At 52.8% G+C, this 26,277-nt stretch overlaps 1 protein-coding gene across 7 annotated transcripts in view; it reads right to left on the bottom strand.

Moving 5' to 3' along the window:
* Positions 1-4,332: 4,332 nt before the first annotated feature.
* The window catches only part of PCNT (pericentrin), a 203,298-nt gene continuing 181,353 nt past the window's right edge, over positions 4,333-26,277 (bottom strand). For 4 of the 7 annotated variants that reach the window (XM_055105153.2, XM_055105155.2, XM_055105154.2 and 1 more), the window contains exons 33-47: positions 24,000-24,140; positions 22,145-22,318; positions 21,350-21,545; positions 19,766-19,988; positions 19,340-19,490; positions 17,818-18,504; positions 13,887-14,131; positions 12,964-13,066; positions 11,710-11,883; positions 9,891-10,010; positions 9,008-9,237; positions 7,526-7,602; positions 6,151-6,289; positions 5,279-5,406; positions 4,333-4,816 (exon numbers count right to left, since the gene is read on the bottom strand). In XM_055105153.2, the coding sequence (XP_054961128.2) occupies positions 4,773-4,816; positions 5,279-5,406; positions 6,151-6,289; positions 7,526-7,602; positions 9,008-9,237; positions 9,891-10,010; positions 11,710-11,883; positions 12,964-13,066; positions 13,887-14,131; positions 17,818-18,504; positions 19,340-19,490; positions 19,766-19,988; positions 21,350-21,545; positions 22,145-22,318; positions 24,000-24,140 (2,832 nt within the window). In that variant the 3' untranslated portion in view covers positions 4,333-4,772. The remainder of the gene's footprint in view (positions 4,817-5,278; positions 5,407-6,150; positions 6,290-7,525; positions 7,603-9,007; positions 9,238-9,890; positions 10,011-11,709; positions 11,884-12,963; positions 13,067-13,886; positions 14,132-17,817; positions 18,505-19,339; positions 19,491-19,765; positions 19,989-21,349; positions 21,546-22,144; positions 22,319-23,999; positions 24,141-26,277) is intronic. The other 3 variants (XM_055105158.2, XM_055105159.2, XM_055105160.2) reach the window with 2 other exon arrangements.

The following is a 26,277-nucleotide window of genomic DNA, read 5'->3' as shown; positions in this document are numbered from 1 at the left end:
ATATCAGGCATCCATCCCAGGTGCAGTCATTAAAAGTTTTCTATTCAGGCTTTTGAGGTGATTGTGGTGGGGCCCCTTCAGGGTGGGGGCTGGACACCAGAGGACCCAACCACATGATTGGAGGATTAGGATTTTCAGCCCCACCCTCAAACCTCCGGAGAGGGGAGGGGGTTGGAGTTTAAGTTCAATCATGTGATCAATAATCCAATCCATCATGACTATGTAATGAGGCCTTGATAAAAACTCTTAGCCAATGAGGCTTACGGAGGTTCTGGGTTGTGCTGTGTTGCGGGAAGTCAGGGACCCCAAACCGAGGGACTGGCTGGAGCCACGGCAGAGGGACATAAATTGTGAAGATTTCATGGACGTTTATCACTTCCTAGTAATACTTTTATAATTTCTTATGCCTGTCTAATCTCAATCCTGTTATCTTCGTAAGCTGAGGATGTATGTCACCTCAGGTCCACTGTGATGATTGCGTTAACTGTACAAATCGATTGTAAAACGTGCATTTGACGAGGCCAGGAGATCAAGACCATCCTGGCTAACACAGTGAAACCCCATCTCTACTAAAAATACAAAAAATCAGCCGGGTGTGGTGGCACGCACCTGTAGTCCCAGCTACTCGGGAGGCTGAGGCAGGAGAGTGGCATGAACCTGGGAGATGGAGCTTGCAGTGAGCTGAGATGGCGCCACTGCACTCCAGCCTGGGCGACAGAGTGAGACTCCATCTCAAAAAACAAACAAACCAAAAAAAAAAACACGTGTGTTTGAACAATATGAAATCAGTGCACCTTGAAAACGAACAGAACAGCGATTTTAGGGAACAAGGGAAGACAACCATAAGGTCTGACTGCCTGTGGGTTCGGGCAAAAAGAGCCATATTTTTCTTCTTGCAGAGAGCCTATAAACGGACGTGCAAGTAGGAGAGATATCGCTAAATTCTTTTCCTAACAAGGAATATTAAGACCCTAGGAAAATAATTGCATTCCTTGGGGGAGGTCTATAAATGCTTGCTCTGGGAGTGTCTGTCTTACGCAGTTGAGATAAAGACTGAAATACGCCCTGGTCTCCTGCAGTACCCTCAGGATTGTTAGGGTGGGGAAAAAAACCACTCCCTGGTAAATTTGAGGTCAGACTGGTTCTCTGCTCTTGAACCGTTTTCTGTTGTTTAAGATGTTTATCAAGACAATACATGCACAGCTGAACATAGACCCTTATCAGGAGTTTTTGATTTTGCCCTTTGCCTTGTGATCTTTATTGGCCTCAGAAGCATGTAATCTTTGTTCTCCCTTTTGCCCTTTGAAGCATGTGATCTTTGTGACCTACTCCCTGTTCGTACACCCCCTCCCCTTTTGAAGTCCTTAATAAAAACCTGCTGGTTGTGCGGCTCAGGTGGGCATCACGGTCCTACCACTATGTGATGTCACCCCTGGCAGCCCAGCTCTAAACTTCCTCTTTGTACTCTCTTTATTTCTCAGACTGGCCGACACTTAGGGAAAATAGAAAGAACCTACGTTGAAATATTGGGGATGCGTTCCCCCGATAGTGCTGGGAGGGCAGCACGCCTGCAGTGGACACAAGCTCTGAGCCCCATACCTGTCCTACTCACCTCTTCCATTTGGCTGTTCCTTTGTTGTACCCTGTATAATAAACTGGTAATCCCAAGAATAGTACTTTGCATCATTCTAGTAAATTATTAAACCTACAGGGGTGGGGCTGAAAACCCCACAAACTTATAAATTGGCTGGGCAGAATTGCGGGTAGCCTGGAAACACCACTTGTGGCTGATGTCTGACGTGGAGACTGAGTCCTTAGCTTTTAGGGTCTGTGCTGACTCCAGGTAGTACCAGAATTGAAGGACTTTAGGCCGGGCACTGTGGTTCACGCCTGTAATCCCAGCACTTTGGGAGGCCAAGATAGGATCACTTGAGCCCAGGAATTCGAGACCAGCCTGGGCAACAGGGAGACCCCCCATCTCTACAAAAATAAATTAATTAAAAATTGAAGGACTTTGTCCTTAACTTGTGGGAACTGTGTCCATTCTGACTCTAGGTAGTGTCAGAATGGAACTGTAGGACAGGCAGCTCGTGTTAGAGAATGGTGTCAGAAAAGGAGACAAGCCTCCAGCAGGTCAGGGAGGCGGCAGCAGGCAGCATGAACAGGTAGCTCAGGCTCCCATGCAGTTCTCCAGCTCTGCTGTCCCCCTGCATCTATCCATTCCTATTCTGCATATGAATTTGCTTTTCCTGCCCAACACTCATTTGCAGACTTCCCAAATTCCTAATTCATCATCGCTTCTAACCAGAAAACTCTTCTGAGAGCAAGTGTGGCTCTAAGCATGTGGTTGTACGATGCCCTCATCTTACCCCAAACTCCTATCAGTCAGAAGTAGCTTGCTTAGTGGATGGTGGAAAAGCCTCCCGAAGGCTCAATTATGATGCCAGATTGGAGACAATGCCCTGTCAATATGGATGCTATAATACAGGATGTGGTATAGGCTTTAACTGAACAATACCTAGTGCTACTTCTCCCACAGCCAGCATATGCTGGCTTGGAAACCTAAGGGCTGCAGATAGGAATGGCCCCTCTTACTGTTATGCCAAGTAACCCCAGAAGGAATTTTTGCTTCTCATCTTGTAACTCTGAACTCCACTGTCCCAAGGGAGGACTGTTTCTACCAGGTACGACAATGGTGGTATTTTGAACTTTGAACTAGCAGTTGAGACTGCTGCCTGAGCCAACACCCAGGGATGGAGTTACTGCACTAACTGGTGCTATTGATCCCAATTTTTGAGGGAAACTGGGTGGCTCATACACAATGAAAACAGGAACATCCTTATCTGCAATCTAGTGTCTTCACTGGCACCTTTTGGTACCGAGGACTTTCGGCTCAGTGCAGCCTCCGCCTCCTGGGTTCAAGTGATTCTCCTGCCTCAGCCTCCCGAGTAGCTGGGATTACAGGGGCCTGCCACCACACCCGGCTAATTTTTGTATTTTTAGTAGAGACCGGGTTTTGCCATGTTGGTTAGGCTGGTCTCAAAACTCCTGACCTTGTGATCTGGCCACCTCGACCTCCCAAAGTGCTGGGATTACAGGTGTGAGCCACCACACCCGGCTGACAGCTTCTTGGCTTCAAGCTACAACAGGCTCCTCACATTCATGTCCCATTGTCTCTGATGAAACGAGGGCAGTTAACTGTAGAATAGCCCATGTTCATCTTTTTCCTCATGGTTTCATTTATTTTTCCTTCAATAAACTATAAGTTAGGGCTGGACGCAGTGTCTTGAGCCTGTATTTCCAGCACTTTGGGAGGCCAAGGCAGGAGGATCACTTGAAGCTAGGAGTTCAAGACCAGTGTGGGCAACAGAGTGAGACTCCGTCTCTACTTAAAAAAAAAAAAAAAACTAGCTGAATGTGGCAGTGCATGCCTGTACTCCCAGCTACTCGGGAGGCAGAGACAGTAGGATTGCTTGAGCCAGGAGCTTGAAACCAGGCCGGGAAACAAAGTGAAACCTTGTCTCTAAAAGAAATACAAAAATTAGTGCCAGGCGTGGTGGTGCACACCTGTAGTCCCAACTACTCGGGAGGCTAAGCAGGAGGATCATTTGGGCTTGGTAGGTCAAGGCTGCAGTGAGTTGTGATTGTGCCACTGCACTCCAGCCTGGGTGACAGAGCGAGACCTTGTCTCTAAAAATAAAAAAATTATACCCATCTAGTACATTTTTGGATAAAGGGTCCTTGGCTAGGTATTACTGTCTAGTCTAAGCGAGTATGAGTGAAACATAAAAAAGCACAGCCAGCCAGGCGTGGTGGCTCACACCTGTAATCCCAACACTTTGGGAGGCCGAGGAGGATGGATCATTTGAGGTCAGGAATTCAAACCAGCCTGGCCAACATGGTGAAACTCTGTCTCTACTAAAAATACAAAAATTAGCTGGGCCTGGTGGTGGGCGCCTGTAATCCCAGCTACTAAGGAGGCTGAGGCAGGAGAGTTGCTTGAGCCCAGGAGGCGGAGGTTGCAGTGAGCCAAGATTGCACCATTGCACTCCAGCCTGGGTGACAGAGGGAGACTCCCATCTCAAAAACAAAAAGCATGGCCATGAGAGGTGGATACATAGTGGCAGCATCTTTAAAAAAATAAGAAACCAAGTAAGAGTAAACAACAGTCAAGTGGCTATTCAAGAATGTTCCAAGTTCCACTGAAAATTTTTGACTTACGAGTTTAACATAAACTCTGCTCAATTTAAACTCTCTGCTCAACTTTTTAGTCAGTGAGAAAGGCAAACTGATAAAATGGATAAAATGGGAAAAAAAACAACACAAGGGCTATTCACAAACAAAACAGTGATTAAATTTTATTCCTTTTTGAGTTGTTTTGTTTTTATTTTTAAATGAAGTTTCCATCTGTACACGTTAAGAAAATAAACAAAACAACAGGAAGCCATTCTCTGTGTATCCTCCTTGGAGGCAGGAAGGATGGATCTGCCGATAGGCACACAACAGCACACAGCCAGGGCTCATGGGAGTGAGTGCCCGTCACCTCACGAAGGTCATGGGCCTAAAACATACGGAGGCTCCATAGAAAATGCTCCATCTGGCTTTGCAGTCATGCATAAAGGTGAGGACACTTAATTCAAGGCATCTGGGGGCTGGCGTCACCGCACATGAAGAGTAGTGCCCATGCTGTCCCACGAGCTTCCTTGGGAAAAGGGAAAAACAAATCTTTTCCTCAAATAGAATTGTCGCAGGAAAGAGCCATGACATTTTATTCACTGTTTAATCATCTGGTGGCAGGATTTCTTTGAAGTAGAATCTGCATGTAAATAAAAATGAGGCAGCAAATTGGTTACAAGGCTTCACAGATTTTTTGAAAAGAATTCCACAATTTTGAAACACTATCACTGAATTCATGTAAATTTTGGTAAAAATATGAATTATACAGTGGTTTAAATTATGATATTTAAGAAACACTGAACAAATTATATCCTGGTCGAAATATAATCTTTATGTTCGCTATCAATGTAACAGAAAAGACAAAAAAGTCCAGACGGTGATTAAGTCAAACTGACCTCAGCACGTATCACTGAGTACACTGGCTTAGACTTCTGTGAGATTCTTCACTTGTAGCCTCTATTCTAATACTATTAGTGACACTGATTGTTCAGACTGAAACTTTGGTTACTAAGCTGAATACCAGCCATCTTTCAACGGACCCTACGTTTCCAGGGTACAGTGATAATCAGCTTAATAAATACTCGGCGAGGACTTGCATTACCTGGTAGTACCCCTCCCAATCTTTGCTGGATCACTTCTAAATGGTGAATATACTCTGTCAAGGAATGTTCTGGATCTTGAGAAGCAGTCAGGGATCTTTCTAATCTTGAATTTGGGGATGGAGTGGCTCTTCAAACAAATTACCACACCAAGAGAAGAAGAAGAAAAAAAAAGAGTTCAGTTTGACAGACGGAGCCATGGTGACTGAGTGCAGAAGAAAGGCACCAGCCCCGCCAACCAGACCCGCGGGGATGGGTGACTCCGGTGCAGTTTCCTTCAGATCCCTCATTACAAAAAGTGTCACAGAGTGCTTTAAAAGCTTCTGTGCAATGTTCCAGAGTTGAGTATATTACTTTGCTTGCTACATCTTCGACGATGTATCTATTACCCAACCTGGATTCTGCACCAGGTCTCACCTGCCTTTCCTGATCTTCCCAAACTGTTTCTCTGTCAGGGTGATACCTGCCCCGCTCAGTCCTCACCTCAGCTGTCCTTCCTCCTAGCCTTCTGCCAGGCCCAGGGAGCACCAGGGGTATCCCTTTTCCCTCTCCACCCAGAGCTTCCAAGTATCTTCACGGCAGGGACCATGCCTTCTTCACCTAGGCACATCCCTCACAAAAGGAGCCCTCGGCCACCATTTACTCTTTCACTAAAGATGGCAGCACCGGGCTCTGGGGCACCAGAGACACCAGAAAAGCCAGGTCCTCCTCCAAAACAGGGCAGGACTTCTCGGCCTCACGGACTCACGCTGGAGTTTCCTGCCTTGCCCTGGGCTGGGCCAAAGCCAGAACTAAAAATGCATTTCTCTGAGGCCCTATGTAGGCTGGAGGGAGAGCCCTGGCAGGAGACAGGGCCTGAAGGCGTCACACTGACCTTCCCCCACTGTGTGGGGAGGCTGCTGCTGCCAGTCTGCGGCCTCTGGCGGGGTCCCTGGTGTGGCCAGAGGGTACATCCCGGGTTGGGGGGGACTCTCTGGTTCTGGGTGGAGACTGCGGCCGTCGTGCTCGGGGCCCTTCCCCAGAATTATTTAACAACAAAGGGATTAGGAAAAGAAACGAATGCATTTTAGTAAAGGCCCATCTATCAACAGTTTAAACGTATAAGCTTTTAAGAGCCTGTATGGCAATTTTAAGACATTTTTAAAGTGCTCAAGGTACGATATCTTTTTAAAAGTTTTGGAAGAAACCTGAGCTTTGACTATCTGCATCTGCAGGGGCAGCCCGTCTCCGGGGGAGTGCGGGGCAGGGGTGTCTCAAGACCTGGGTGGGGGTCCTGCCTCTATCCGCTCTGAGGAGCTGGCTCAGGAGGGAGGGGCAGGAACCCTGGAGACCACCAGGTGTGACTCAGAGGAGCAAACTTTCCTGATGGCTTGAAGGCTGAATCAAAGCATTTTAATTTCAAGAAGCAACTATTAAAATGTGGAGTCGACACTGATACAGCTGCTAGGCGCAGTGCTCATGCCCACAGTCCCAGGTACTGGGGAGGCTGACACAGGAGGATGGCTTGAGCCCACGAGTTCAAGGCTGCAGTGAGCTGTGACTGTGCCATTGCTCTCGAGCCTGGATGATAGAGCAAGCCCGTCTCTTAAAAAACAACAAAACAACAACAACAACTTGGTAAGGCACTTCCAGGAATGCCGAGTCATGGTGCCGGTCGGCAGTGGTTCAGGCAGCCTAAGCCCCACAGGCCTGGAGCCGCACACCCACCCCGCGTTCTCTGTGCTGCGTGGGAGGGATGTTCTCTGCACACAACGCCTGCCGCTCTGGGACAAGAGCCCCTGGAAATGCCCTGCTCTGGGGCCGGCTCCTTCAGCACTAGTGCAGCCAGCTGTGCTCTCTGCTGTAGGGGGCAATGGCTCGGCAGAGAACTCCCGAGACAAAGATGTGAGTGAGCCAGAAATAAGCATGATGCTCTACAAGGAAAGAGACGTGAAGTGAGTTTCAGTTGATTTAAGGAATAAAAAAAGACCATTTTGCTAAACACTATTAAAGAATCAATATATTGAGCATCTCAGTGTTTCCCATCGCCGTACGCCCCTGTGACCTGTGTTCATAGCTAACGTGAGCTCTGACCTTCCTACGCCGGGCACGCCTTCCCTCTGGACGACTGCCCTGACGGAATTCATGGATTTTCTTACCGTGCTTTATTACATCCCCATCAACACTGAAAAATGACCCAAAGTGAATGAAAAACAAGAGTAGAAAGAAAGGTTTGTGAGTCCAGCGGTCAACGGCAGCTGGAGTCCCACCTGTGCGAGGGGCTTTGCCTTGTGCCAGAGCTCCTTTCCGATCTACTTCTTGCCATTTCTTAACCAAAAAACGTAATCTACAAAAAAAAGAGACATGACACACTTAAAAGTACGGCAAGACAGAAAGAGCAATGAAAACCCCACTGTGACCAAACAAGCAGAATGGGGGCCTCGCTGCCCACGGGGACCAGGACGCCGAGGTCGGCCAGTCTGTTGACTCGGGCCTGGCATGCCGGGTGCACACATCCAAAGTGCTCGCAGGGCTGCCGGCGGCGGCGACCTTCCCATGCCCGACCACCTGACAAAGCCTCACTGCGGCCCCACCGTGGACCATATGGTCCCCTAGACACCCGCCATGGCCCAGCTCAGGACGACTCCAGTTCAAAGTCAGCTGGCCACACCAGTGACTAGGAAACACACACCGCTCCCGCCTGGTGCGCAGGACCCTCCCATCTTCATCCTGTCACAGATGCCACTGGACAGGCTCAGAACACGGAGACCCCAGCCCTCGCAGGAGTCCGTCAGATGGTGAGCATGCAGAGTGCAGGTGACGAGGGCATGCAGGTCAGCGTGCAAGGCCCCAGACGCCCTGCTAGGATGGCCTTCGGAACAAGCATCATGCCTGTGGCTTCCCTCCTTTGAGGCATAGCAGACACTGCTGATTCCTCCATGAGACCTGTCAAGGCCCCTTGGTGGCAGCTACCCTTGGCAGTGCCCTCACAGGGACACAGAGACTGCTCCTTTCTGGGACACCACTGCCTTCAAAAGATCTCCCCTCCTGGACAGGAGGTAGGATCTGGGTCTGCTTACCTCCCCTATCTAGTGCCTAAAATGCTTCCTCCTGCAGGGTGTTCTCCCCGTGAACACATGGTGGACAGATGGGTGGGTGCAAGGATGGACGGTGGAGGCCTACGGTCAGGGGCGCTCAGAGACGAGGAGACAAAGTGCCCCAGGACCAGAGAAGCTGAGAGTACAGCAACCCAGGAGGCCTCGCCTGCACCCACTTTGGCCCAGCCCACAGCCGCGATGACTGAACTGGCTCGGCACCTGGTCTCTGAAAGGAGCGGGATTCCTAGCTGCTCTCTGCTGCATCTGCTTCTCCAGAGAGGCCTGCGCGTGGCCTTGGGAAACACCTCTGTGGCATCAGGGAGCAGGCACAGCCGCACAGTGTTTAGCGGGAAAAACAGTTTTAGAAATTCAGCACGTTCTTTGTGGCACGAAACCCATTAAAAGTCAAGATGTTCCTCTGTAATACAAAGGGGCCCTTAAATCTTTAGTTTTAGAAGGTGAGAGATTCATACACATGACTTCCTGAAGACAAGTTCATCATCTGTATTTTCTCTAAGGCCTCAAATGCCATTCATCTTTAAAAAGGACATATTATGGAGTTTCAAGGAATAAAATCACCAAAAAACCAAGCAGTGTGCTGCCCACTCACGGAGACAGACGCGGAACGCGCTGACTGAATGTCATGGCATTTACCTTAATATTGCAATGACCACCCTGACGGCCGTGCGGAACCTGGTGAAAGGACGAGATGTGATTTTCCGTTCTGCTTTGGAAGGAAATACCCCCAAATGGGCAATCATGGAGAGTGTTTCTTGTTCAGAATCCTGGAATCCACCAATCAACAGCAAAAGATACTTCTTTTGATAAATCAGAGCTTTTCTAAAGCTCTCTGCTCTCAAGTAATGCAGGTACAATTTTTCCATCTAAAAGAAAAAAAGCAGTAAAATTTTATCATAGGAAACAAAGACTGTCTTGCTGACAAAAGCACATTAACACCATTGCTTTTTCCAAAGAGTCAGATTGTTTTTTCCCATCAAATCATCACAGAGGCCATCGGCCTTCCAACAGTATCTGTGGCCAGAAACAACCTTGCTGTTGGAAGATCAATTTGTGTTTGTCAGACAAGATCTAGGACCACAAGCTCCTCTCCACAGCATCATCAAATGAGCCCCTATGAAGCTTCTTGCATTTCACCCCTTAGGTAAGGTCCAAACTGGGCATGAGATGGACGTCATGGGGTGGGGGCCATGTGCCATCAGGAGACTGCAGCAGATCTTGGGCCGAATCCTGGCAAGCCCCTGGGCCAGGCCTCCCTCAGGCTGCAGAGGCCGCCATTTGCTGACTTTGTCAAAGCCTTCCACGTTCCACGCTTAACAAGCACAGAAACTCCATATTTGTGCACAACGAAAACAAAATTCAAGCCGAAGTTTATTCTGTGAACGTCCTTTCCTTTAGTGATGTGACTGCTACACCCGGCAGACCAGAACCTTGTGGTCACAAAAATGCTTTGCCTGCAATTTACAAACCCAGGACCTAAAAAAGCACCAAAGTTCTATACTCGTGGCACCGTTCCTACCTTGACATTACTGGTGTGTGCTTCCTCGCTGGCAGCTGGTGGAAGCCGGCCGGGGTCTGGGCGCCTCAGGGAACTCTGTGGAGCCGTTTCGTCTGGCTTCCAAGCAGACCTTTCCGACCTCTGTAAGGAAGCACAGCCAGCGCTGTCTACAGAGCTGCTCGTCAACAACAACATCTTAGAGACGCAGCCGGGGGCAGGTGAGGGAGAAGGCCATGTGCGGGGAGGCCAGGCTGACCACACCACACCTGGCCCCTCCTCATCTTCAGCACCCCCTCAGCGGGGCCTAGGTTACGCCGTGCTGTGATCAGCCAAAGAATTAATATGGAGTAATTACGACATGCCACTTGCTGAAGTATGATTGCAAAAAAGGTACATTTTAACAGAAACAGAAAACCAATTCTTTGTAAAATCACCCCAAATTCAAAGCTTTAAGCCTTAAACACTCTCATATTCTCCGGTCCTAGAAATGCCAACCACTGGTAACTACAAACAGTCAACTCTCGACAGCTGTGGGTTCCGCATCCATGGATTCAACCAACTGTGCGTGAAAAATATTCAGAAAAAAAGATGTGTCTGTACCAAACGTGTACTTCCTTTCTTGCCCCTACACCCTAAACAATACAGGATAACAACTATTTACGTGGCATTTACACTGAATGAGGTGTTGCAAGTGATCTTAGAGATGACTTAAGAGTGTACGGGAGGACGTGCACATGTTGCTGCTGACACCACTTCAGGTCAGGAGGCTGAGGCAGGAGGATCCCTGAACCTGGGAGGTCAAGGCTGAAGTGAGCTGTGACTGCTCCACTGCACTCCAGCCTGGGAGATGCAGCAAGGCCCTGTCTCAGAAAAAAACCCAAAAAGTGAAAAAAGCCAGTTTAGGAGGTCCCAGACGGGCTGGTTCCACTGACACACCTTTCTGGGAGACAGCCAGGGCCTGCGGCAGGCGGAGATGCCTGCGGCAGGCGGAGATGCCTGCTGCTCTTTTTGGGGATGCCATCACTGTGTGCTCTGTGAATGGTGGTTACTTATGAAGGTTACAGGGATGTGTGCGTGTGTGAACTTGTATGACACTACACCAGGAAAGGGCAAATTTTACTGTATGTAAATTTAAAAATAATTTTTAAAAAGTTATAAAAAATAAAGCAAATCACAAACAAAATAGCCTAAATACAAAAGAAAAAAAAAATCAGACATTCCGGAAGATAACTCTATCCAACTATACCATTATGAAAATTATAAGTCACTTTAGGCCGGGCACGGTGGCTCATGTCTATAATCCCAGCACTTTGGGAGGCTGAGGTGGGCGGAATCACGTCAGGATTTTGAGACCAGCCTGGCCAACATGGCAAAACCCCGTCTCTACTAAAAATATAAAAATTAGCCATGTGTGGTGGCGGGCACTTGTAATCTCAGCTACTTGGGAGGCTGACACAGGAGAATTGCTTGAACCCGGGAGGTGGAGGTTGCAGTGAGCCGAGATCACGCCACTGCACTCTAGCCTGGGCAACAGAGCAAGACTCTATCTCAAAAAAAAAAAAATTATAAATCACTTTAACTAAAACTCTAAATTAGATCAGATTATAATATTCTTAGTCAAAATACTCTTTTATGAACATGCACCAAACATCAAGTAGCGGTCAGGGTCAGTGAGGACGCCGTCTGTGGCGGAGCTGGAAGTCGGCTGAGATGTTCAAACATCCCACAACATTTAGCAAGGCTTCAGACAGAGGCAACAGAGCCTGGCGGTTAGGGAGAAGCTGACCTGGACCATGGCGGGTTAGGCTGAGGCAGGTGAGAGTTAAGCACAGACACCTACGCTTGGGCTGCGGCCCTTCTGCAGATGGTGCTTCAGCATCTTCTCAAGCTTAGACACGGCTCTGCTCAGCTCCAGCTTCTCCTGGGTCACCGTGCTGAGGGCTTTTGTGAGGGAAACATTGTCTTTCAGCAGGACGTCCACAAACTGGAACTGCAGCTCTGCTGCCATTTTTTTCTTGGAGAAAAGAAAATAAATTTGTAAGAATTTGTTGTTAAAGGGCATGAACATTACTTGTGTTTTTTGTCAACAGTTATTTTTAGGGATTGTAATTAATGTGTCTGGGGTTCAATACGAAGCTTGTGGAGCTGGCAAAAAATTGTAAAAGTCATTGAATCACAGACTTTGCACGCAACTGGCTTGTATGAACAACGCAGGCCTGTCACAAAGCATAGCCCGTTTGGTTGTTCTAACAGCACTGAAATTAACAGGTGGCTGGACCGTTGTTAGTTCATCCCAAGGGGGTGGATGTGAAGCCCCTCAAAACAGGTTTATTACTTCCACCATCAAAAGGACGTTCAGCCTGTGGAGGGTGGGCACGCTGAAAGGTCACCAGGGCCCAACACAGGGGGCAGGGTGCACCCCACCCACAACGACGTTCAGCTGGCGGGGCCGGAGGGTAAGCGGCGCAGCTCCCCTGCACCTCACATGCGTGGGCTCCACGATCAAAGTCATGATTTCATAAATGCCACAGAACACACATCAAGAATTTATACCAGCAGCCAGATTCCCACCTCCTTCAGAGGCAGCTTACAGTGAGCTCAGACTTTCCAAGGAGGACTTGGGTTTTTGTTTCTAGCAAAGGCCATCAACACAAACACAAAGCCAGCAGGCTGGGCCAGGTGGAGGTGAACATCGGCCGCCAGCACCAGAGCAGAACCATAGCCCCTCCTGACCAGCGACCTGCAATGTGTCCAGGTCATGCACAGCGAGCAGCACGTGAGGGGGCTCCACCAGTCACGCAGCATCCCATGGCAGCAGGGCTCAGCCCCCGAAGACCACACAGTCACGCAGCATCCCATGGCAGCAGGGCTCAGCCCCCGAAGACCACACAAGTGCCCCAGGACATGGAGGACATCCGTCCCCACTCGGCCCACAGGGTCGACCCCACCCACTCACCCAGATAGCAACCATGAATTCAGAGAAGGCAGTGAGGGAGGAAGAACAACGGGGCAGCGTGAAAAAGAACCACAAAGCTGCCGAGGGCCCCTCTGGGGGAGGAGCCAGGCCAGGGACCTGGGGGAGCTCACCCCTTACCTGGGAGGAGGTGGGCCTGCTCAAGTCAGACTTCAGCTCCTCCAACGTGTGCAGTAAAGACATCACTGCTTTCTCATTGGATGACGTCCAATCATTAACTGTCCTGTAAAAATAAATGGGCACTTAAATGTGCATACGCGCCCCAAGTGACCATTATCCAAAACTAAACAAGAGCTCACAGCTCAAGAGAGACAAGACAGGTTTCTGAGGAGCCTGTGTGTGAATCACTTCGTCCAGCAGTGAGGCAGAGCCAGGGGCCCACGGGGGCAACAGGCCTGTGGCTGGACGCTTCTGCAGAGCTCAGAAACCTCCAGCCGGGAGGCGCGCCACCGAGCACGGGAAGCCACCGCCTGCCAGGCCCCGTGGCTTTCCTCTGGAATGAATGATTTAAAATGCTGTCCTAAGTGAAACTTTGCTTAGAAATCATGCTGCTCTATACATTAAGTCCAAGTATAGAAAGGAGAACTGTGTTTGCTGAGTTTCTGTGTATAGGGAAAAAGACAAACATTAGCATTACCCTTTCTGCCCATATGAAATATCACGATCGTCATCCTGGGTGTGAGTGGCCTTGAGTGACACTGGGCAGTGCCAGCGGGGGGGGGCACAGGAGGCTCCAAACCCGACCCTGTGGGTGGTGACCAACTACACAGAGCGTAAAGAGAACCAAGCTAATCCTCAAAGGAACATGGAAGCCCCACATCAGGCGTATTTTGAATCACAGGATTTTTTTCTCTGACATTAGAATATGAACATGCCATCTTGCCAATCCGGAATCCCTCAGCAAAGTCTCAGAAAGAGGACTAGAGCGTTAAGTGCAAAGGAGCAGGGGCCTCACACCAGACGCGCCCCAGCCCTCGGGACGGGTCTGGGACAGAGGGGTGGCTGCAAGGGACCAGCAAGCGCCAGGTGGCGTGGGTGCACACCTGTCCACGGCCTGGCTGGTGAAGCTAGTGAGAAGCCGGGCGGCAGAGAGCAGCCGCTGCCTCATCGCCTCCAGCTCTCGCTGCTGTTCCCGGAGGTGGTCCGCATCCGAGCCAGCAGCCCTGCGGGCAGAACCCAGGTGGAGGCGGCTGCCAGGCACCTCGTCCTTCGACTCCAGGTCTCTCACTGTCTGCTGAAGCTGCTTGATCTTATGCAAGTCACGCTGACGCTGCAGTTCTAATTCTCGCTGTTGTTAACAGAAAAAAGACAGAGAAGACGTTCACGTCAGTGTCCAAAAACAAAACTGCCGGCCGGGCGCGGTGGCTCATGCCTGTAATCCCAGCACTTTGGGAGGCCGAGGCGGGCAGATCACGAGGTCAGGAGATTGAGACCATCCTGGCTAACACAGTGAAACCCCATCTCTACTAAAAATACAAAAAATTAGCTGGGCGTGGTGGCAGGCACCTGTAGTCCCAGCTACTCGGGAGGATGAGGCAGGAGAATGGCGTGAACCCGGGAGGCGGAGCTTGCAGTGAGCCGAGATCGCGCCACTGCACTCCAGCCTGGGCAACACAGCGAGACTCCATCTCAAACAAAACAAAACAAAACACAAAACTGCCAGCAGGGTGTGGTGGCTCACGCCTGTAATCCCAGCACTTTGGGAGACTGCAGCAAGCAGATCACCTGAGGTCAGGAGTTCGAGACCAGTCTGGCCAACATGAGGAAACCCCGTCTCTACTAAAAATATAAAAATTAGCTGGGCGTGGTGGTGCGCACCTGTAATCCCAGCTACTCGGGAGGCTGAGGCAGGAGAATCGCTTGAACCTAGAAGGTAGAGGTTACAGTGAGCTGAGATTGCGCCACTGCACTCCAGCCTGGCGACAGAGTGAGACTCCATCTACCAAAAAAAAAAAACAAAAAAAAACAACAACTGCTAAGCAAAAGCCCAAAACACACAGCCGCGTTACAGGGGAGGCCCCTCACAGACCAGAAACAGGCCCTCGGGCAGGCGGCCCCTGTGGTCCTGTACTGGGACCCACAGCCGACACACTGCACACCCTCGTGCTGTGCTGCTCTGTGTCCCTCCAGCACGGAGGCAGCTGAATCACACGCCCCAGAATGATTCAGTGGTAAAAGCGTTTCCATCGTAGTTTTTAAAACTATCAGGCTTTCATCAGGCCCAGGGCAAGCACGCGGGGTCCAAAGGAGAGGAGCCTGAGAAGCTGAAACAGACCGGATGACGCTTCCCTGTGCCCTGGTCCCACTCATCCACATATGTACACGCACACGCCCAGACGCTCATACCAACACAGACACAGACAGGCACATTTGTGCATGTGAACATGCACACACGTATGAGCCTGAGTGCAGCCCTGGGGCTGAGCCTGGGTGGCCACATGGGCCTGAGCTCCTAAGCCAGACCTCAAGGAGCAGCAGCCTTTCCTTCTGCAGGATGGGGGCACAGACCATGTCTGGTGCCCGGGAGAAGCGTGTCAGCAAGCGCCTGAGCCCCTGCCCAGGGCCCGACTCCCACCAGGCAGGGGACAGAAGGTCTACTGCACGATGGGGCAAGGAAGGACGAAGCAGCCTCTGAAGGGCCTCTGATTCCCAGCAGCGCCGCTGGGGCTTCCTTGTGACAACACAAAGACAGATCCGGCGGGAAGAGGCCCAAGATGCAGACACACAGAGGCGGCTTGCCGTGTCAGGGAGGGAACCCCAGCACTGAGCTGAGGCCGTCCCAGCCCAGAGGACCCACAGCTGAGCCTGCACTGCGTGGCACCAGCGCCCCTGCCACTGCGGTGACCAGGGTGCAGCTCAGACTCTACCCTCCTGACAGCGCCTCACTCAATGCTCGGGCCTCTTAAACAGGAATGAGTATCTTTTCTATTTTCTAGTAAGGAAAGTAAGATACAGAGGAACTAATGAGATTGTATTATTTAGAAAAGATGGAATTGTATCCAGCATGCCACTATCTTGGGAGGCTTCCACGGCTACAGCTAGAGAAGGGTTCTATAATCCAGATCAAATTCACTATCCTCGGTAAAAACCACTCTGGAGGCCGGGCACAGTGGCTCACGCCTGTAATCCAGCACTTTGGGAAGCCAAGGTGGGCGGATCGATCACAAGGTCAGGAGTTCAAGACCAGCCTGACCAATGTGGTGAAACCCCGTCTCTACTAAAAATACAAAAATTAGCTGGGCTGGGCGTGGTGACGTGCACCTGTAATCCCAGCTACTCAGGAGGCTGAGGCAGGAGAATCACTTGAACCCGGGAGGTGGAGGTTGCAGTGAGCCAAGATCGTGCCATTGCACTCCAGCCTGGAAGACAGAGCGAGACTCTGCCTCAAAAAAAAAATTAATAAATAAATCACTCTGGAAGGGCCACCTCACTCAAAATACAGGTCAAGATGCATCCTGAAGCAAGTTACTAATGCAACTTAGAAAATATTTTCTAAGCACTCATGTTACTATTCTTTTTAAGAAACAATCAAAATTAAAGGTTTTGGCTGGCAACTTCAGGCGTGGTTTCAGGAAGTTCTCAAAAAGTAAAGACTCCTTTGAGCATTCCATGAAAGGATGAGCCCTTGCCCAGGAGAAAGGCAAACACACGCACCACGTCTCACCCTCAGCTGGGGTCCTGTGTAGACGCCCCTGCCATGCTTGGCCACACTGTCTGTACCACCAAACCACCTCCCTACTCTCCAAGGCTTCTGGAGATAGAAAAAACTACGACTATTCCAAAGAGTGTTTTTGTTTTTTTTTTTGAGATGGAGTCTCGCTCTTGTTGCCCAGGCTGAAGTGCAGCGGTGCAATCCCGGCTCACTGCAACCTCCGCCTTGCGGGTTCAAGCAATTCTCCTGCCTCAGCCTCCCGAATAGCTGGGATTACAGGTGCACACTACCATGCCCGGCTAATTTTTTGTATTTTTAGTAGAAATGGGCTTTCGCCATGTTGGCCAGGCTGGTCTTGAACTCCTGACCTCAAATGATCTGCCTGCCTTTGCCTCCCAAAGTGCTGGGATTACAGGCATCGGCCACCGTGCCCGGCCTGCTCTCATCCCTTCTATTCAACATTGTTGAGTTCGTGCCACTGCACTCCAGCCTGAGTGACGGAATGAGACTCCATCTCAAAAAATAAATTAAGTAAATAAATTTAACAAAAGTATAAAACTTTTATTTTGAAAGCAATGAAACACTACTGAAAGAAACTAAAGAAGGCCTAAGTAAACAGCCGAGTGTGGTGGCTGAGGCCTGTAATCCCAGCAGTCTGAGAGGCCGAGGCGGGCGGATCACCTGAGGTCAGGAGTTTGAGACCAGCCTGGCCAACGTGGAAAACCCTGTCTCTACTAATCCAAAAATTAGCCAGGCGTGGTGGCATGTGCCTGCAGTCCCAGCTACATGGGAGGCTGAGGCAGAAGAATTGCTTGAACCCAGGAGGCGGCGACTGCAGTGAGCTGAGATCACATCACTGCACTCCAGCCTGGGTGACACAGCCAGACCCTATCTCAAAAAAATCCTAATTAAATGAAGAGACACACTCTGTAATCGTGGATCAAAAGACCTCACACTGTCCAGATGTCAATACTACCCAGAGCAATCAGCACATTTAATGCCATCCCTAAGAAAATCCCAGTGGCAGGTTCTGCAGAAATACAAACACCAATCCTCAAATTCCTGTGGAATAGCAAGAAGCCCCACAGAGCTGAAACTATCTTGAAGAGGAAGAACGAAGTTGGAGAACTCACACTTCCTGATTTCAATACTTTCTAGAAAGCTACAGTAACAGCAGTGTGGTGCCAGCATCAGGGCACACAGACCAGAGCAGACCAGGTCAGAGGGCCAGACATAAATCTCGCGTCCCCCACATGAACCATCCTAACTCCAATTGCTTATCGTTTTTAGGTGTGGACGCTCCGCCGGCAGGCGGCTCTCACCAGCTTCTCCTTGTCTCTCTGCCACTTCCTCCACTGCTCCGCAGCCGCTGGGCTCTGCCTGGCCTCCGCGCTCCTCCTCGCAGCCTTGCGTCCTTCTTGCTCTTTCAACCGTGGGTGTGACTGCTCTAATTCTGCCTGCAACCACGCTGGTTTCTCCCTCTCTCTCTCCAGAGAGCATCTCAGCTCCCGTTTTTGGGTGTGCAGGGCTTCCACCGTCGACTTCAGTGTGGCACTTACCTCCTTCTCTCTCTTGAGCGCCTCACAGTGCTTCTGAGCCTCAGCCTCAAGCTGCTGCTGAGAATGCAGGGCTTGCTGCTGCACCTTTTCAAGCATCGCTTGCAAGTCCACCACCCGGGACTTCTCCTCCTTCAGCTTCCGCAGCAGAGCGTGATGGGCCTGTGTGTCCTGGTGCACGCAAGCCTCCTGTGTCCTCTGGCTCAGCTGCTCGGTCAGGAGCCGCTCATGCCTCAAGGCCTCTGACAGCTCCAGGGTGCGGCTCTTCTCAGCCGCAAGGTCCTTCTGGAGCTCAGAGAGCTGGCTCCGCTCCTGAGCCAGCAAGGCCTCGCAGCGTGAGTGCTCGATGCGCAGCTCCTTCTGCAGGTTGTCCTTGGCCGTCTGCTCGTGTTTCAGTGCCACGCAGAGTCGACTGCTCTGAGCACGCTGTGTCTCCAAAGACGCCCGCAGCTCCTAGACAGCAAACACATACGATGGGAGACACTGAATCAAGAGGAAAAGTGTCTACATGGTTTTCCTGTCCACATTTGTTTATATACTTTAGCCCAGCAATTCTACCTTTTGAAATGCACCCTGTTAGCCATATGTAGGGACAACATTTTTTTGTTAGTTCATCAAGTAACAAAAAACCCAGACTGCGGAGATGACATACTTTTTTCGGAAATGGTGTTGAGTCCTGGGTTCAGAGATGTTCCCAGTCTGTCCCTCTCCAGAAAATGATTCAGAGATGTCCCCTGCCCGCCCCCTCTCCAGAAAATCACTCCACCAGAGGCTCCTGCCCCCTCTTCAGAAAATCACTCCACCAGAGGCTCAGAGATACACACCCAGCTTGCTAGGAACCACCATTTCCATGCTGTTGAAAGCCATAACCCATGGAACTGGCACAGACTTGCTCAGAAGCCACAGCAGGCCTGCTGGGCCTCCGCCATGCAAAGCAGAGGCCCCATCACCAGCCTGCCTTGTGCACAGACCTCTGAGGCTGTGCTCTGTCTGGATGCCAGCGAGGAGGCTGTGTCCATCTCCACAGCAAGTGCTCAGGGACTGGGGGGGGGCTCCGAGCAGGGGTATCGTGCCACCACGGGTCATCGCACTGTTCACCCTGTGGTGGCTGCCACTACACCAAGGTGCAATTTTACCTGCAAACACAGCCCTATCCTGCTACGTCACACTGCTGTCAACTGGGCACACTGCCATGAAGAACAGGAAAAGAAGGATGAAAGAGGAGCATGGCTTCAGGCTTCCAGTGGACACAGCCCATGCCGGCTGCCTTGCCCTGACACCCCATTACCTCCAGGGCCTTGGCACTCTGGCCCTCCCTCTGCAGGTGCCGAAGCTGCTCCTCCTCCAGCTGGCTCTGCAGGGCATGCCCCTTCCCCTGCTCACTCTCCAGCTCCTGAAGCGCGGCCTTCAGCTCGTTCTCCTTACTGCTCAGCATGGATCTGCGTGGAGACATCACAGAACAATCTGACCACATGGGCCAGAGTGTGTTCCCGGGGGCTGGGAGCTCCAGGAGGGGAGGCAGAGCCCTGCCAGGTCCCATGCGTATGCTTCACCCCCGACCACAGGATTATCAACCCAGGGACAGCAGGGCGCGGTGCCCCTGGGGCTGCCCAACTGCGGCCCACCAGAGGTTCTGTCTCCCTTCATCACCAAGAAAACCATGGCACAACGGGGAGACTCCCGCCAGTGTCCCGGGAAGGGGGATCAGGTGCACCTCAGCTGGAGGACCTCCTGCTGCACCTCGCAGAGGGACCGGGACAGCTGTTCTTTCTTCTGCCTGCTCTCACAGAGGTCGGACTTCAAATCTCGCACCACAGTCTGCTCCGCCGCCAGGAGCTTCTGCACGCCGTTTGCTTTCTCTTGCTCTTCACTCAGCGTCTTCTGCAAGTCACCAGCAATGCACTTCTCCTGCTCTACTTTATAAGCCAGCAGTTCAACTGAGAAAGACAAAAGAACAGTAACAGGCCCCCATGAGCTCCTCGTGCTGCACAAGTGACACCAGGTTAGAGACAGACTCGTGGGGGCGTGAGGTGTATGTGCTTCCGGAAGAAAGGAGGTTCTGTGGACTAGAAGCTTTCATTGCGGGTGGAACCAGGATGCTCAATTCTGCCCTCTGGGCCCATTTCCTTCCAGGGCCCACCAGCCTGGCCGGGAGCACACAGAGTCCAGGAGTGATATAGCCCTGGGGCCATCCTAAAAACGCCACCTCACCCCCACTCACACCCTAAACTGCCTCCAACAGAGGCAACTCCAGGCCCAGGTGGCTTTACTGGAAAATTCTCCCAAAACTTAAGGAAGAAATAACCCCAATTCTAGACAACGGAGGATGGAGGGGCTACTTCCCAAATACTTCCCGCACCCCGTGGGGCTGGCGCTACTCAGCACCAAGACCAAAAAGGCACAACAGAAAACAGACCAGTGCCCCTCACGAGCACTCAGACAGCACCGGCCCACCACCCCCATGCCCCTCACAAGCGATCGCATGGTGCCGGCCCCCCTGTGCCCCTCACGAGCACGTGCACAGTGCCAGCACCCCCCGCCCGTGCCCCTCACGAGCACGTGCACAGCGCCGGCACCCCCCGCCCGTGCCCCTCAAGAGCATGTGCACAGCGCCAGCACCCCCCATGCCCCTCATGAGCGCTCGCACGGCACCGGCCCCGGCCCCGGCCCCAGCCCCAGCCCCAGAGAGCACAAAGGGCACGGGCGCCGGGACAAGGGCCGTGGGCTGAACTGCAAGGCCGTTCCCCTTGACGGAATCCAAAACTAGGAACAGAGGGCACTTCCCCAAGCTGACCAAGGGCGCTTGACCTCACATGCGACGGTACGAGACCAGCTCCTGCCCCCAAAACTAAGAGCAGGGAACGGCATCTGCCCACACAGCTGACGGCACAGCACGCGAGAGAACATGGGCAAGAAACAAAAAATCGTTACTTACCCACAGATGACCTGAGCATCTACATAAAAACTCCCGAAGAAGCTAAATTAAATGTAGAAACCTACGAGACATTCCTGAACTCTAGCATGAGCTCCCAAGAATCTGCCAGCACTCAGAGCCCAACCCAGGCCCCTCTTGCCCACATCAGGCCCAAAAGTGAGGCCTCCGTGCCAGCCCCACCCAGCGCTGCCTGTCTCCAGGGTCCTTTCTGCTCAGTCCTATCAGCTGACAACCATGGCAACACTCAGGGGCTTGACTAGATGATGCCCTGTCACCACCCTCTGCTCCCAAGGCCACACAGGTGAGTGTCGGGTGGGCAGGTGCAGAGGCCGGGCCCCAGGCAGCGTAGACAGTGACACCCACCCTGCCTGCGCAGCTGGTGCTCCTGCTGGCTCCCACGCGCCTCTGCGCTTGTCAGCGCCGTGCGCAAGTGCTGCAGCTTCTCCTGGTTCTGCAGGTGCGTCATGCGCAGCTGGGCACGCAGAGCCTGGATCTCGGACAGCAGGCTGCTCCGGTCCAGCAAGCGAAGATGCTCCAGGGACTTTTCCTGCAGGTCTCCCTGCGGGCACAATGGGACAAGCAGCCTGAGCATTGGGCAGCCACCCCATGCCCCGGCCTTCCCTGCTGCCCGCCCTCAAAACCAGCTCTGCCGGGACAAGCCTGCTGAGTCTGGGATGGGTGCACAGTAGCTGCTGGGCCTCAGCTCTGGGGCCTGCAGGCGTCAGGGCTGGGCTGCGCTACCCTGCGTGAGGCCTGCAAGCCAGTTACTCTCAACACTAGGTTTCCTCGTGTATGCTGGCAGGAACAGGATTTCCAGTGTCCCCATGGCACCAACGCCACCCAGCCCTGCACACAGAGCACCTCTCAACCCAGGAGGGGCTACTTGGAATGGAGAATGTTTCTTTAGCCACCTATCTCAAAAAAGAGTGAGGCCTGAGGGTGCATCTCGAGCACACCTGTCCTGTTACAGCTGCAGGTGGAAAAGTGCAGCATCCTGCATGGACTGAGCGTGAACGCCTGGGTAAGTCACAGCCACATTCCAGCGGTCGACAGAAACACACAAACCGAAATTCACACACAAAACAGTCTGTGTCACCCTCTCTGCCAGGGCTGGACCCCTGGGGCAAACTGAGGCCTGGTGGCAGAGCTGACACTCACCTGCTCACGAATGATCTTCTCCAGCCTTTCGAGCAGGGAGCTGTGACCCCCCAGATCTGAGCCACTGAGTCGGGGCTGCAGCTCAACCCCCTGCATCTCCTGCTCTTTTTCAAAGGCCTCTTGCACAACCTGCAGAAGGTCCCCTCTCCAATCGGGGCACGCGGTGGGCACTTCCTAAAGGAAGAAGGAAGAAACGTGGCGTCCTCACAAATGCACCTGCATCCTTGTGCCCTAAAGTTCGCAGTGTGACTGCGTTTGGAGATGGGGCCTGCGGGAGGTGATTCAGGGTAAATGAGGCCTCATAAGAAGAGGAAGAGACACCAGAGCTCACTCGCTGTCTCCATGTGAGGACACAGCACAGAGACGCTGTCTGCAAACCAGGAAGGGCGCCTACACCAGAATCCAACCCTGTGGGCACCCTGATGCCACAACAGGTGAAATCAATGTCTGCTGTTTAAGCCCCCTGGTCTGGGGTGTTCTGTTACGGCAGCTGAGCAGACTGACAGCCGTTCAAACAGAAATGACCCTGACAGAAGAGAAGACACACACTGCCCAGGGCCATTCAAGGCACCAGAAGCAAAGGCTGCCATCATGAGCACAGAAGAGACTGAAAAAGACGATAAAGTAAGGTCAGGAAAATGTCAGCAAAGCTCCTTCCCTCTTTTCCTGCTGCTGCACCTTGGAGGCCCAGGGCCTGGAGGGGACCTAAGGCTGCAAGGGGCTACCCGCTGGTCCCCAGGGGCGGCGTGCAGCACCGATGAGCCTCCTGAATGCCAGCCAGGCTGCCGCTCGCACACAACCAGGGCCTGCTGGAGGGGCGAGCGGAGGCGGGTGGGGCTGACCCTCCCACCGGCTCTCCGTGGCACCAGCACACCCTGTGCGTTCCAGGCACAGGGACAAAGCCCTTCCCTCCCTCACAAAGCTTTGATCCCAGTCAGAGGCAGGCACAGGGGCAGGACAGGGTGGGCACGGAGATGGGAGGGAGCGTGATGGGAGTTGGCGCCCACTCCACAAGCTCCACAGGCCCTGGTGATGGAAGCAGACAGGCAGGGAGATGGGGAGGACTTGGGGAAAAGTCGGGTGCGGGGTCGACAGCACAGAGGTGAGGCCCTGAGGTCCAGTTGCTGGGGCTTGGGGTGTGGAGGGGGAGGTAGGAGAGACCCAAGGGGAGGAATGAGGCCGGAGGGCAAGTCACCCGAGTGGCAGGAGGAGAGGCCCTGGGGGACAAGTGCTGGAATGGGCCGAGTCCGCAGGGCCACATGGCCAGGAGGGACCACTCTCAGCCTCCCCGCAGGCTCACACAGGGCACAGGCCTGAAAGCCCTGAGCCCTTCTGCCCCCCACACACCTCCACGTCCCGCAGGGAACCTGCCCCGAGAGCCTGCGCGGGCTGTGGGAGATGGGGAGGCCTCCCCAGGGTTCTTGGACCTCAGTCTTTTTGGCCGTGCTAAAAAAAAATCCTAGGCCAGGCACGGTGGCTCACGCCTGTAATCCCAGCACTTTGGGAGGCTGAGGCGGGTGGATCACAAGGTCAGGAGTTCAAGACCAGCCTAGCTAAGATGGTGAAAGCCAGTCTCTACTAAAAATACAAAAATTAGCTGGGCATGGTGGCATGCACCTGTAATCCCAGCCACTCGGGAGGCTGAGGCAGAGAACTGCTTGACCTGGGGTGGTGGAGGTTGCAGTGAGCCGAGATGGTGCCACTGCACTCCAGCCTGGGAGAGACAGTGAGACTCCGTCTCAAAAAAAAAAAAAAAAGAAAGAAATCCTAGTCTCCACGTGGCCCTAAGGACACGGCCGTTACCGCAAGCTCCTTAAATCCTTTGGAAAAGAAGTGTGTGAAGGGCAAAATAAACCTGCGTCTTTCCCCCATGGAGCGAGCTGTCCTGTATCTCGTCTTCCTTCCGGGGTGGGTGTGGCTCGCCGCTCGGGGGTGCAAGGCCTTCTGACAGCGCCAGGATCTGGTGGCTCTCGTCACGCACCATCTGCAGTAAAGCCTGTGGCGGGAAAGCGCGTCAGAAGGGAGTTGCCTGCCACCCCACACAGCCACGCTCTACACCATCTGCGGCCCCGAGCTGCCGCCAGGACTCTGTGAAGGGCGGGCAGCTGTGGAGAGGGAGGGCACCACCTCGGCTTCGTACAGGCGGCACCCACTTCTCAAGCCACAAGGTTTTCAAGCCCACCTCTCCCGACCTTCAGAGAGACAACACGGAAGCCAGGCTTGGAGTGAATTTCTCTATAAGTCACTCCAAAGATGGCCCCGCCACTTCCTCCACTCCACCTGCTCCCTGAGGGGGACACCGTCCCCCGCCTAAGCCTGGACAAAGCTCAGGGCAGGGCTTTAGGCCAATGTCCACAGCGAGATCACAAACATATCACACACTCCCTGCCCACCTGGGACGCTACAAGAAGGCCACACGATGGCCACCCAGGAGGCCTCTGTGCGTGGTCCGGCTGAGGCCAGTGCCGACCACCAGCGTGGGGTGAAGCTGCCTGTGCCGGGCACGGGGAGCAGAGAAAACCATCCCCAGCAGGCCCTGCCCAGAGGTCTGTGAACACGAGGCGGCTGCTTTATCCCACCGATTACGCAGCAGCTGGTGTCCAGACGCACACTGGACTGTCTCGCCAGAGAGGCTGAGGGGTAAGCAGACGGCCCTATGGAGAAGCTGGTGTCACGACCAGCCTAGAGCCCAGAGCCCAGAGGCTCCGCGCGGTCACCACCACATGAGCACACACCCAAGCACAGGACACGTCTGCATAAAAACCTGAAGAGAAAAATAATCTAATAAAGTCCAAAAAGAGGGAAATGCAAAATGAGGCAATGATGAAGCCTACGACGGGTGTGACTGACTGAAAATAGGCTTTCCTGTAATTTTAACGATATGCCAAAAAAAGTCAAATATTAACACTAAAGTGTGAAACCAAATTGCATACTATGTTCATCTCTAACAACTGAAAACACTTTTACTTTAAACATAACGTATGTGGCACAGGATGGATGCGAACTGAGGTATGCGGCAGAGCAGGGTGGGGGTGAGGGGAGCGGGGTGGTGCGGGGAGGAGCGGAGACGGGGGGAGCAAGGCCGTGGCTGGGGGAGCAGGGTTGGGGGGCGCGCAGTGGGAGCAGGGCTGGGGGAGCAGGGTGGGGGGCAGGTCCTGAAGCTGCTTGGCCCCTCCCTTCCAGCTGCAGAGGACAAGCCATTTCCTTCTTTTTAATATGCTTTTCTAGATTCTATATGGAGAAGAAAATGCATTTTAAAAAACATCTCTTACAAAGAAGAGATGCAGAGGCCCTGGGCCACAGCTTCCCGCCAGGTGACACGGGGCCCTTGCAGGTGGGTTCCCGTGAGGCCGGGAAGTGGGGCAGAGCCCAGTGGGCACCTTAGAACATGGCCTGTGAGGCAGCCTGGGGGGTCCCACAGACACAATCACTAGGGCTGAGAAGGTTCTGCCATCTCCACACTCAGGACCAGGCGGCTCTGCCTGTCAGCAGTGGTGGTGGTGGCGGCGGCGGAGGCAGGGGAGTCCTCATTTCCTGAGCTCCAGCACCTACCCTGCCCACTCATGGCTCAATTCCAGGCACGGCCAGAGGTGGCCAAGAGTGGCCGGGGCCCCACCCGTGCTCAGAACCTCTCAGCCTCCTCAGCATAGGGACCACAGGGGCTATTAGAGCGTCGACCACACTCTTGGCGTCTGTGGCTGCATCTGAGCAGTGGGTGTCCCCCACGCGCCTGGAGCTACCTCCAAGCGGGGCAAGCACCCAGCTCCACTCAGATCCCCACTGCGTCATCAGTGTGGGCACAACCCCAGGGCTCCACACTCTAAAACACAGGCCAGAAATTAAGACAATAAAGGAAAACCCTGAGTTTGAAACAGTCTGAGACATCCGTGAAAAAAACTCCTTGTGATTTTCAACTGGACTTGGGACCTTTCAAAGCTGGAGGTGCTCCCTGGACAGCAGTTCCTCCTCTTCCTCCTCCTCCCCTCTCCCCTCCCCTCCCCCTCGCCCTTCTCTTCCTCCTCCCCTCCCCCTCCCCCTTCTCTTCCTCCTCCTCCCCTCTCTCCTCCCCCTCCTCTTCCTCCTCCTCCCCTCTCCCCTCCCCCTCCCCCTTCTCTTCCTCCTCCCCTCCCCCT

This window comes from Pan paniscus, chromosome 22 (genome assembly GCF_029289425.2).
Source record: "Pan paniscus chromosome 22, NHGRI_mPanPan1-v2.0_pri, whole genome shotgun sequence".
NCBI lineage: Eukaryota > Metazoa > Chordata > Mammalia > Primates > Hominidae > Pan > Pan paniscus.
This window is presented reverse-complemented; position numbering and strand designations above follow the sequence as displayed.